Source organism: Equus przewalskii, chromosome 15, assembly GCF_037783145.1.
Source record: "Equus przewalskii isolate Varuska chromosome 15, EquPr2, whole genome shotgun sequence".
Classification (NCBI taxonomy): Eukaryota; Metazoa; Chordata; class Mammalia; order Perissodactyla; family Equidae; genus Equus; species Equus przewalskii.
The window spans coordinates 87,773,686-87,786,027 of record NC_091845.1 but is presented as its reverse complement, the minus strand read 5'-3'; the positions used below and the strand labels follow the sequence as shown (position 1 = coordinate 87,786,027).

The following is a 12,342-nucleotide window of genomic DNA, read 5'->3' as shown; positions in this document are numbered from 1 at the left end:
ACATTTCAAGACTAATTTTAAAATGTGTCAAATTGCAAAAAAGCAGGAATCACCTTGTCAGAATATTGGTAATGTATATTTCAAAAGTTATGAAGTGATTTCCTTCAAATTGCTTTATTCTGATCTTTCTATAAACATATGTTAAGTGTACTACTTAAATGTTTATTTTCCAGAGTTACTGAGTTGATATTTTACATGATTTTAAACTTTGTGCACATCCACCTCACCCACATATCTTATTTACTATTTACAGACTAAGTGAATGGTTTTTTAAAATGATTTATTTTGGTTTTTATTTCATTATATTGAATCAGAATTCTAAATTGCTTGACATGGGCTTTCAGATCGTTTCATCTTCAGATTTTTTTGCCACCAAGAAGTCATTTTGAAAATAATTATCTCAATAGACTTTCCCTAACTCTCATTTAACTCACCCATATCTCCTCATCTAAACTTGGGGAGCAAATGTAAAGCCATTAGCAATGCTTGTAAAGCAAGCCTCAAATAGTGCATAATATATAAATTCAAATTTAAATATATTCTCATTACAAATATATTTCATTTAAAAAGGATTTTTATCCCCCAAATTGAGGGCTATTTCACACTGACAAACGGCCGGATCAATCTGATGTTGTAAATCAACAGCATTAAATGTCTGTTATAAAAGAGAAAGTTGAATTGAATATTCTAATAATGCTTTGTAAGGCACAGGCCTTGGGCCAGCCCAGTGGCCAAGTCGTTGCTGGTTCAGATCCTGGGTGCTGACATGGCCCTGCTCATCAGGCCATGCTGAGGCGGCGTTTCACACAGCAGAACTAGAGGAACTCACAACTAGAATATACAACTATGTACCGATGGGGCTTTGGGGAGAAGAAGAAAAAAAAAAAGAAGATTGGCAACAGATGTTAGCACAGGTGCCAATCTGCAAAAAAAGGACAGCCTTGATATATTTAAGTGTATTCTATGAAAGAGAAATTCTATGAAATTCTATGTAAATTCTATGAAAGAGAAAAGTGATTTTCCTGCTGTAAAGTGCAATTTCTGGCAGCAAAGAAATTAGACACCAAATCATAATAAAACAGAAGAAAATAAAGAGTTAAATACAAACAAATCTTTTATAGCAGCACAGTGCTTCAAATGAAGAGGAGAAGATGGAATTAAGGTTTAAAGAGCACTGAGTTGGACCGGAAGACAGGAGTGCACATTTTCCCTCCTGTCTTCCATCTTCTCTTCACTGGGGGAACTGAAAAACACTAGGATATTGATTGCTCTTGGTTGTTGAATTAGCTATACAACGGATACACTTAAAAATCCTGCAGTGCTGACACAATGCCAGAACCATTTAGCCCAAAGTCATAGTTTGAAAGGCTAATCAGCATCACATTCCAACCCGGAACACTTCCCACTCCAGGCCAACAGCAGCTGACTCTGTAAGGAGACTCACAGGGGCTGTGCTTCTGCACCAAGGGCTCCTCCCAGTCCTTGTTGAGAGGGCAGGTTAAGCTACACCAGCACAAAGTCTACTTAGTCTTCAAAGGGATTATGATGGCGAAAATGGGTTTCTGGTATGGGACACACCCTTACAGGTGTCCTGTGCATAGTTAAATATCTTACCCTTGCATCGTTATATTGTTCTTCTTATTAATAAATGCCATATTTCATACAGGTTTTCTTTTCTCTACAAATTGATGTATCTGAAGACAACTACTTGTTATCTAATAAAAATATTGCCATCTGGTGGTGACTCCTACAAACTGAAAAGACGTAATCCCTAAAACGCCCTAATAACATAATAATCCCAAAGACTTCCAAGAGTTGGGATGGACAGAGGCAACATTCGGAAGACAGTAAACACCGCAGCCCTACTCAGAACACGAGAAAGAAGATTTGGCCGTGCATTATCAGAAAGCTTTTCTCAACATGGTTCTTTAGTATTGGATTTCATAGATAAATTTTCTCTTAGTTTTTTATGTATATTATTCAGCTACTTTCATTCATTTATTCATTACAATATTTAATGAATGCCTACTCTATGCTAGACATTGTTCTAGGTACTTAGAATTGTACCTATATTTGGTTTTGAGCAAAACCAAAAATACATACATACTGTGAGTTTGAGCCAACTGCAAATTTAGAGAACACAGTCCACATGAGACTTCCCTCTGTTCTGACATCAACTGCAAGCTCAAGGTGTTCCCAAAACCACTGTCATTTCTGTAATTCACTGGAAGAACTCAGTGAACTTACTGCAAGCTGTGTAGTCACAGTTTCGGTGTATACAGGGAAAAGATTGTTAGAAACAAAAATTGAACTGAGTAAATCTGAAGACCTAATCGGCTTTATTAAAAGAGGCATGAGTCGGGCAGCACCCCATCTAACCATGGGAGGGCGCTCTGAGGAGCTGTACAAAATGGAAGGTCTTTATAGGCAGAAGGGAGCAGAGCAAGGAAGCTATGAAAACAGAGTGGATTGTTTGAGGCAAGGTCACCTTCCCCGAGGGGCCGGAAGGCAGGGGTCTTATCAGGTGGATCACCTCACTAGTGTTGGTCAGGAAATTCCAGACTGATGGGTTTGAAATTCCACTCCTGGGAGAAGCTGAAACTGCCATTAAGTCTTGCTTTGCTGACGTGGGGCTTAGCACAAGCAACTCCATTTTGGGCCTGGTGTTTCTTTTTAACAGGATACAAATTAAAATCAGCCAAGAGAAGAAGTACATACAATAGGGTCTAGAAAAAGTCTAAATACGGAGCTTCTGTTGTCCTCTCCCCAAGGAGTCACGGACAGCATGACTTTCCTGGCACCGTGTGACAACACACATGGAGTATTGCCTGCAAGGAAAGCTGCTCTGGATCTTGGTGTCCAGCATCTTTACTGGGACTCTGTCATGCTAGGAACAGGGCGAGCATGGCTGACGGCTCACGTGACTGAGCTCAGTTTCCAGCTCCCCAGAAGGTCAGGTGATATGGAAGCCCCTATCCTAAATCACAGTTACTCTCTGGCTGGTCTGAGGCCCCCAGATAAACAAAGGCACTCCTATCAGGCACCACATTCCAAGGGCTTAGAGATCACCTCCCCAGAAGGGCAAAGGCCAGACCTCCCTTTGGATAAAGTTAAGTTCTTTACTATACATTTATATATATATACATATCGGGGAAGGCTAAGTGTATGGACAGATAATAGGTATTAGAAGTACTAAAAATGCTAAGAAGAAAAACTAGAATAAAAAGACAAGGATGGACAGACAGCTTTTTTGAATACTTTAGTCAGGAAAAGCTTCACTGATCAGAGACTCAAATAAAGCGAGGAAGCATGCTGTGTGATCATCCGGGGAAATCACAGTCCCGCAGAGGGAGAGCAAGTCTCCAGGAGTGGGAGTGTGCCTTCTGGGCTCTGTGAAACGATCCCGGAGGGTGCTGAGTGTAGCTGAGAGAGAGACAGACAGACAGACAGAAGGGCAGGGAAGACAGACCATCAGCACCCCGCACACCAGGTCGGGACCTGGGATTTTTATTTTTATTCTAAACAAGGTGGGAAGCGACTGGGAGGTTCTGAGCAAAGGAGTGACGTGTCTGATTTCAGAATCCTTGTCTGTTGTCAGGGGAAAGACCACACGGGTACAAATACAGCTACGAAGGAAAGGCAGGAGGGTATTTCAAGGGTCTGGGTTAGACACAACGTTGGCTCGGGTTAGGGTGCAGCAGTGGAGATGGTGACAGTGTTGTATTCTGATTCAATAAATAAGGAGGATTTCCTTGGTAATTTTAGATTATAAATTTATTAAACATCTATGTGTGGAACCTGTAACTTGAGAACAAATTACCTCAGGCATCTATTTTTTGTTAATATTCTGGAATATCCCAATGTTTCTAAAGTCCTCCATGTAGCACAGAGGCTAGAAGCCTCAAAATTATGTTTCCCAGTCTGTCTTGCCGGCAAGGTCCAGGTTTAGCAGCTGCCAACGACAGACCTTTGCACGAGACGTGGAAGGTACAGCGGAAGAGAAGCAGAGCAGGTCAATGAATGCTCCTGACCAGCTGAGCCTTTCTCCTCCAGGGCCTGGGTTCTGTCCGTCTCACAGTTCCACTTCTTCATTCCCTACGATCACTATGCTTGTCTGTGTCAAGCCGGCAGAAGGGGAAATGGCAGGGAGGATCCTGCGCTCGCGCTCTCAGTGGGACTGGCCTGGAAGAACAGCCCCTCAGTCACTCCAGCTTCCACGACACTGGACACATCTCAGTACACAGCCACACTGCACTGCAGAGGAGGTGTGTGCACAGGAAGAAGAAACCCAAATTTGGTGAGCAGCTAGGTATCCAGTCTCTGCCACACGCTGTGGCCCTGACTAGACAATCACACACCATACGGTGATAGAATGTGAATAGGGGCCCCTCTCTGGTGTCATAAGATGCGGACAGAGGTGCTGCAGACAGTAACCCAACAGTGCTACATTTCCCCAAGTTTGAGTTATTGGGTCTCGACTAAATTTAGGACATCAACACCCTAATCTAGACAATACTGCTCCAAACCTCGGTCAACTTGTTCTAGGCTCTCTCCAGCTTAAGATACAAAGACAGTCATATTTGTCTGTCTTTCCTTCAGTCTTGAGATCTCAACTTTAAAATGCGTCAAGAACACGCATACACAAACATTCACACATACAAAAACACATATTCTCAAGAACAGCAGCAATTTGCTGGCATTGGGCAATCAAAATCCAAATACGAAACCACCATGGAGACGGTCTTTTGCAATATTACACAGAACAATTTAGATTCCTGGAGCCACATTGTCTTGAAACACTTTATTACAGAGGAGGATCTTTCCACTTTTACACAAGCATAGTCCCACTGAGTAATTTTTCCAGAAAAGAGGAAAAAAATGCCTCAGAGCTAAATTTTCGTCTCCACCACATAGCAGAAACTCCCATAAACTGTAAAATGTCAGGGTCAAAAAAATTAGGGTTTAGACAAATCCACGGTCACCTGGTTATAGTAGTAAAGATACAGATCTTCACGCTAACAGAAGCCTTAAGACTTTGTATTTTCTTTAAAAAAAATTTTTTTTTAAGTGTACAGCTGGATGTGTTTCCTCAAATTTAACATTCATGTAACTACCCCCCAGATCGAGACACAGAACATTACTAGCCCCCAGAGGTCTCCCACATATCCATTCTCGTGCAGTAACCCACAAAAGGAACCATGAATTTGACTCATCATCACCCATTAGAGGGTTTCTGAACTTCACACATGGAAATACATTTTTACTGGGTAGAAAAGTTACAGCCTATACAGGACATCACATGATATACAGATCACTTAATACTGCACGTGAGCAGGACACGGTGTCCTAGATCTGTGACACACAGTGGGGGTGCATAAGATTTCAGTGAGTGTTACTGATAAATCATTAAGTAACAATGAGAAAGTTACTCCTTCTTAATTCCTATTCTTTCTAAGAACATCTAATTCTTTTTTATTTTCTCTGCTTACATAAGAGACAACTCTCAGCTTGGTACTATCAAGTCCTTAGCTCTCTCTACCACTCGATTCTCTCCTTTTCTGACAATGGGAAATCAGGCTTTAAACTAGACTCAGCGGGCAAATGACTCAAGCTGGAATTCAATTACACTGTTTTGTTTTCATTGATTCACCTTTATCTTTATCTATTTATGAAAAAATGCTAATCTCACATCTAGAATAGTAATATAAAGTTTCCCTTTCAAATAAATGACTGACTATAAAAATGAGTCAATTTCATGAAATTTCAAAACTAGTAGTAGAGTTTATAGTTGCATATGGTAAACATTTTATCGGAAGTACACCAATAAGTGAAGTTTGAGAAACTCTGACCATAAAATCTACTATGTCAGATAAGAGCAACAGCACAGAATAACTACTTTGAGGAAAATGAGAATGAGTAAATAAACGGTTTTGACTCTGTACAGTGAAATGCATTCAGAGGGGCTGTGAGGACAGAGGGTCTGAGGAATTTCCACATCAGGGGCTTCAGCATCACTCACTAATTAGCTGAGGGAAATTTCCTGGAAGAAGCAGGTTTCAAGAGTGATCTCATAAGATTCGGTGACCCGGGTGTGTTCTAGATTTTTTTAATTAACAATGGTTTATAACATCAGATAAATTTCAAGTGTACTTTGTACTTTTATCTTTTTTAATTTAGAAAAAATGTATTGATTAAAATTAAACAATTTTTTTTCTTAGTATACTCATTCATAATATCTTTTCCTAAGTTCCAAGATTGTGTGCTTAAACCGGGCAGAGGAAAATCCACTTTAATGAGATTACGTAGTTGTCAAGGGAAAGTATGTTGTATAAGCCAGTCAAGGTCTTTAACATGGATCCTGGAATCCTTCCACCTTCACCAAGTCACAATTTTTCTTTTTTCCTTTTCATGAGAAAGAGATGGAATTAGCCGATAGTGGCAGTTATTTACAGCTGGGATGACAAAACGTCCGGCTTGCCGGGGATAATCCCAGTGTACGACTGTTTCTCCTGGCATACTGAATAATAGCATCCTCTTTCACTCTTCAGAGTGTCCCAGAGTGGACAAGAAATTCTACAGTCACTCTACTTACAGTTCTGAAGCAAGTAACCCCTAATCTATATGCTCTTTCCTCAAAACATAAGCTACCAACTGTAACTAAAAAGCAGACGAGGTAACATCTGCAATTTCCTACTAAAAGTACCTCTTGCTTGCTTTTCATGTTTCTATTAGAGAATAAAAAGAAATTTCCCTTTCAGTATTTCGAATGAAATAAGAAAATTATGACTGAATGTCATCAAGGACCTACCCCTGAGAGGAGGTAATAAAAGGACGAGACTGTCACGCCTTCAGAAACTCGGCTTAAAGGTGAGCACACAGCCACTCCTGGTCTTCGCAAAGAATGCCTTCTGGAGACATTGGATGTTCAGTCAAATTCAAACAGGAGACTGGAAGCAGATAATATCTGCATCTGACAGACAATAAAGGGACTGGAGTTTCTCTGATTGATCTCTGCCTCCGTGAAATATTTACAATTTGCTGCAACTAAAAGCAGCAGAGTCTGCTCTGGCCCAGTGTTGGTCGTCTTCACTGCTCTCCTGCAGACCCCTCTGCTCTTGTCACCTTCCCGTCTGCCTCAACTGCGTCAACAAACAGAAGCATGTGCCCTCTGCTTCCACGGGATTTGGCCAACAGGGACTTCCAGCAAGAGCCCAGAGAGGAGAGTGAGGTCAGGATGTTTATTCTTCTCTTTCCCTGCAGGATCACCTTGGACTGGATCTGCCCTTTATCAGTGGTCACTGCTGCTTGCTGGCAGCTGGCTCTATGGAGCTTTCTTTCAGGATGCCAGCATTTGCCCCCTTTCTTCATTCACTTGGGCCTAGAGATGGTAACATCTCTGCTGCTGCTAGCTCCAGTTTACTGAAACCTTTTCTAGGCTTTACACATGCACCTGTACACAGCTTTAACACGTGTAAATACATACAAATGCTCCCTGAATTCTCCTGTTTCAAGCTTGCCATCTGCTTTCTGTAGGGACTCTAACAGATGTGTCTCCAATCTGTAACCTTTCCTAGTGCCTAACTGGTCTGGTTGCAGTGGAAAGAGCACTGGGCTGGGAATCAGAAGGCTTGGTTTCCATCTCTGACTCTACCGCTGTTTAGCCTGAAGCTCAACTCTCAAGAACTCAGTGTACTCTAGAATGCATGTTAGAAAGATTGGGGATGACGCAGGCCCAGGTGGATTAGATTCTCTCTAAAACCTTTCAGCCACAGCATTATATATACAATTCTAAGATACCAAACGAAGGTTCTGGATCCTCTCAGCTCCTCTTGTGTTGAAACCCCACTTTGATGAGGATCTTCTTCTCCTTTTTAATCAAGAATACCCTTGATGGAGTTGGGTAGAGCACAGGTTTGGTATTCTTGGATCAAGAAACCTTAGCAGGGCTGGCCTGGTGGTGCAGTGGTTAAGTTTGCCCATTCTGCTTCTCAGCAGTCAGGGGTTCGCCGGTTCGGATCCCAGGTGTGGACATGGCGCTGCTTGGCAAAAGCCATGCTGTGGTAGGCATCCCACATATAAAATAGAGGTAGAGGAAGATGGGCATGGATGTTAGCTCAGGGCCAGTCTTCCTCAGCAAAAAGAGGAAGCTTGGCAGTAGTTAGCTCAGGGCTAATCTTCCTCAAAAAACAAACATAAAAAACCTTAGCATTCACCAATTTTAGGATAAAGACCAGGAGAAAATCCTGATGTGTCTAAGATTCCCCAAAGGTTAGTGAAGCAAGAGAAGCCAGTAGTAGGAAATGATGAAACTGGCCTAATAGAGGATACATCACTTTGAAATAACGAAAAAGCAAAACCCTCCTAGAATTCCAGGGGAATATAGGCTTCCGTAAGTAATTTTTCTCTTTAGCATAAGCACTGGATATACTAAAAGCTATAACTGGAGTTTTTTAAAAAGTGTATTTCAAAACATGATCTGCTGGGGCCGGCCTGGTGGGGTAGCAGTCAAGTTCACACATTCTGCTTCGGCAGTCCAGGGTTCGCCGGTTCGGATCCCAGGTGTAGACCTGTGTACCATTCATCAAGTGATGCTGTTGCAGGCATCTCACATATAAAGCAGAGGAAGATGGGCACGGATGCTAGCTCAGGGCCAGTCTTCCTCAGCAAAAAGAGAATTGGTGACAGATGTTAGGTCATGGCTAATATTCCTCAAAAAAAAAACCCCAAACCAAACCAACAAACAGAAAAAACATGGTCTGCTTTCAGAGATCTAAGCAGGAAATATGGCAAAAAAGCCGGGATGTTTGTAACACAAACATCTTCCTCTTCTCTCCCACACTCCTCCTGCATTCTCCTCCAATAATAAGGCTTCCTTGTACTACTTCCTATGAATCAGAGATCTCCATTTCCTCATATTATCCTTCCCAAGGCAGACTTCATTCTCCCCCCTCTCTCGAGCTATACTTGTGCAGAGTCTACTGGGGAATATGACTTAGAGAGGAGAAGACTGAAAATATGTCCATTTAGTCTCTTAAAAATATTTGATAAATAAATGAGATTTCAGTGATTGAAAATGGAAGCTTTATAAAGGAAGGAGGCATAAACGGTTCTGCAGACATCTGGTTCTTCCTAGCTTTTCTCAGATGCATCATTTTTCACGGATTAGATCAGTGATGGTATCCCTTCCCTGGAGAGGTCTCATTCTTCAGTCTTTGCATTCCTCGAGTTTCCTGGCCCAACTGTAGTAAAACAGAACATGGCGCCTGCTTCTAGTGCCTGACACACGATAAGCACTCGTTAAACATTAGCGAGTGCTCTATCCCTGCTCCTCCTTCCAGCCGTCACAAGGGCAGCAGCAGGAGTGTCTGTGACGCAGCACGAGAAGTCTGTCAAGCTGTCAAAATGATGGGGTGACCTCGTTTTGGAGAAGCCGCGAATCAGCACACACAGCGGACGGTCTTCCAAAGATGAACACGGTCATCTCCCATCCACGCTCTTCTCATAACATGATCTTAGCTCTCCATTTTTCCTGCTTTCCCAGCCTCACACAGCCAGATCGTTATATTCTATAGCCGTCTAGGATTACTTTTATCAGCACCTCCCCTCTGCCCACCCCAAGATGCAGTAAGAGTCAATTAAGGGTTTCATTCTCCAAGGGGAACACTAAAAAAACTCCTCACTCCGGGCTTCAAGAACGTTAGACCCCTGAAAAATCCTGCCGAAGGTGTTGCACAGTGTCGGGGTAAAAATGCAGAGTCAGGGAGCCCCCCGGCCCCGTCCGTGCAAAGGGGCTGGACCGGAGACGGGCCGGCGGGCGTGCAGCAGGGGCCGTGCGTCTGCGGGCTGGCTGCGGGCGGTGGGGAGGACGCTTGGGAGGCTGCGCAGACGCACTCCGCCACACCGGGCAGGGAGCGCTCTGGTGCCCAGCGCCGCGGGAGCCTGGGGACAGCGGGCGTCTTTCCTCCCGCAGCATCCTGGCGGCCCACCCTGCGCAGGATCCTTCGTGCAGCCATCTGCTCAGAGCGGTCCGCGCTTCACGCCGAGGGCGCCAGGAAAGCTAGCGACGAGATCCGCGTCCGAGGTGCATCTTAGGGCCGGCAAACACGGGGCGCAGAGGACGGCTGGTCAGAAAGCAGGCGCCACCCCCTGGGGCGGCCACGAGGCCTGGGCGAAGCGCGCGGCCGTCACTCCCGCTGCTGCCCGCCGACCACGAACTTGGCCCTGGCCGGCACTCACGGCCGCGGGGCGCGGACAGGTTCACCCGCCTGACCCAGGGCGCACCCCTCGCCGCGGCCCCTTCCGCCGCCCCCGAGGCTGGGTGCCCACGTCGTACCCCTGCAAACTTCCCTTCGCCTCGCCTCTCCAGCTGAAAGGCCCGGACAACCGGGACAACACGCCATGTCGGGTCCCCGACGAGCGCCCGTGTCTCCCCGGCCCCGAACGGTGCCGCGCACAGCCTGGGGGCACCGACCGGCCGACCGCCCGTGAGCAGTGCGCCCCGAGCCGGTGTGCGCCGCCCGCCCCGGTGCGCGCCGGGCCGCAGGAGTCCTGCCCGTAGCCGCAGGCAGAGCCAGGGCGGCCGGTCTCCCGAGGAGACCTTCTCGCACGGGGACACTCGGCCCCTGCACCGGGGCCGCCTCTACGACCAGGCCCGTGGCGCTCAAAGGCCCGTCTCCCGCCGCGGCTTCGCGGGGCCGGGCTTCCACACTCGGGCGGGGGGGCGGCCTCCACGCTCGCCCGGAGCGTCCGTCTGCCCCCCGCTCTGGAGGGGGCGACCCCCATCCTGACCCGGCCGCCGGCCCGCCCGCCCGCTACGTCTCCGCCTGCGACGCGTCCCCACCTCCCGGGGGTGGCCGCCGTGTCGCGATCCCGGCCTCCAGCTGCGCCCTCCCGCTCACGGCGGCGAGTGCACTCCTGGCCAGCGCGCGGCCCCTCGGCGTCCCCGCCCGCTGCCCGGTGCCCGGCCCACGGGCCCGCCGCCAGGGCTGCACCCCGCCGTGGGAGCGCTCGGCCTCCGCCGGCGGTAGCTCGGGCTGCGGGTCCGCCCCGAGGACGGGCTCACCGCAGGCCCTGCAGGCCGCGCGCGGGGCGGGACCTCGAGGACAGCGTGGCGCCGGCCCCGCTTAAGCGACGGCCTCCCCGGCGGCCCGGGAGGCGCGCGGACGACGCGGCCCCGACGCCCCACTCTCCACGGACGGGCGCCCCGCCTCCCTGGGCTGCGCCCCGCACTCAGCGAGACCGCGGCAGCGAGACCAGAGCCTGCGGACCGGGCGGGCGTCCTCGAGGCTGCGGGCCGCGCCGGAAGCGAGCTCGGGCTTCACGGCCGGGTTCCCACAGGAAGCCCCGCCCCCTGCCTCGCACGCCGGGCGCGCGCCGCCCAGACCTGCCGCCCATGGTCGCTCTCGGCGCAGACGCACCACTGCGGCCGGCGGAAAGCGTCACACAGGCCCTCGCTGGCCGCCCTTCGACCTCACGGCCGGCGCCCTGACGTCACCGGAAGCGCCCGCCGGGTCGCTCCACGGGCAGCCTCGCGCCGGCGCCGGAAGCAAGGAGGAAGCGGTCCGCACCCGCTTCCGGGCCCGCCGCCATTTCCAGCGGCTGCCGGCGCTCCCGGGCTGGGCCCGCCGGGGCGATGAGCTATGAGGGCCCTCCGGGCTGGGGCCGCGACGGCGGGCCGCGCAGCTCCGGCGGCGGCCGCGGTGGGAGCCGGGGCGCGGGCGGCGGCGGGGGCGGCCGGGGCGGGCGCGGCCGGCACCCCGGGCACCTGAAGGGCCGCGAGATCGGCCTGTGGTACGCACGGAAGCAGGGCCAGAAGAACCGGGACGCCGAGAGGCAGGAGGTGAGGCGGGCGGGGGCGCGGGCCGGGAAGGTTCGGGCGGGGCCCCGCCGGTCGGCCGCCGCGCCCCCGGCCTCTGCCTGCCCCCGGCGCGCCCGCGGAACGCGTGGCCGCTCTGGGTGCCGGCGTGCGAGCCCGGGGAGGCGTGGCGTCCGGGCTGCCGGCGCCGGCGGGGAGGTGGTCTCGAAGGGCAACGGAGAACTCGCGGAGCGCGTTTCTGCTTCCCTTGCGGCCCGCCGTGCGGCGGTCACGATTGGGGCTCTCGGCGTCCGCCCCTCGCCAGGCTGTCTCCCGTTTGGTACACGTCGCTGCAGGCTCTCCGCTTGCGAGGCCAGAGTGCGTTTGTGTTTGATCCTTGTCTTTCTGTCCCGCAGAGGTCTGCTCTGCCTATTTTCTTATTAGTCCTTCTTTTGCTGAGCAAGATTGGCCCCGAGCTCATGTCAGCTCTGGTCTGCCTCCGTTTTCAGTATGCGGCCGCTCACAGACGGCGGTGTGGGTCCGTGCCG

The 12,342-nt window shown here is 49.3% G+C and overlaps 1 protein-coding gene across 1 annotated transcript in view; it reads left to right on the top strand.

The window, feature by feature from the left end:
* Positions 1-11,357: 11,357 nt before the first annotated feature.
* DHX36 (DEAH-box helicase 36) overlaps positions 11,358-12,342 on the top strand; it is a 50,593-nt gene continuing 49,608 nt past the window's right edge. The window contains exon 1 of the mRNA XM_070577669.1: positions 11,358-11,839. Coding sequence (XP_070433770.1) covers positions 11,633-11,839 — 207 coding nt within the window. The 5' untranslated portion in view covers positions 11,358-11,632. The remainder of the gene's footprint in view (positions 11,840-12,342) is intronic.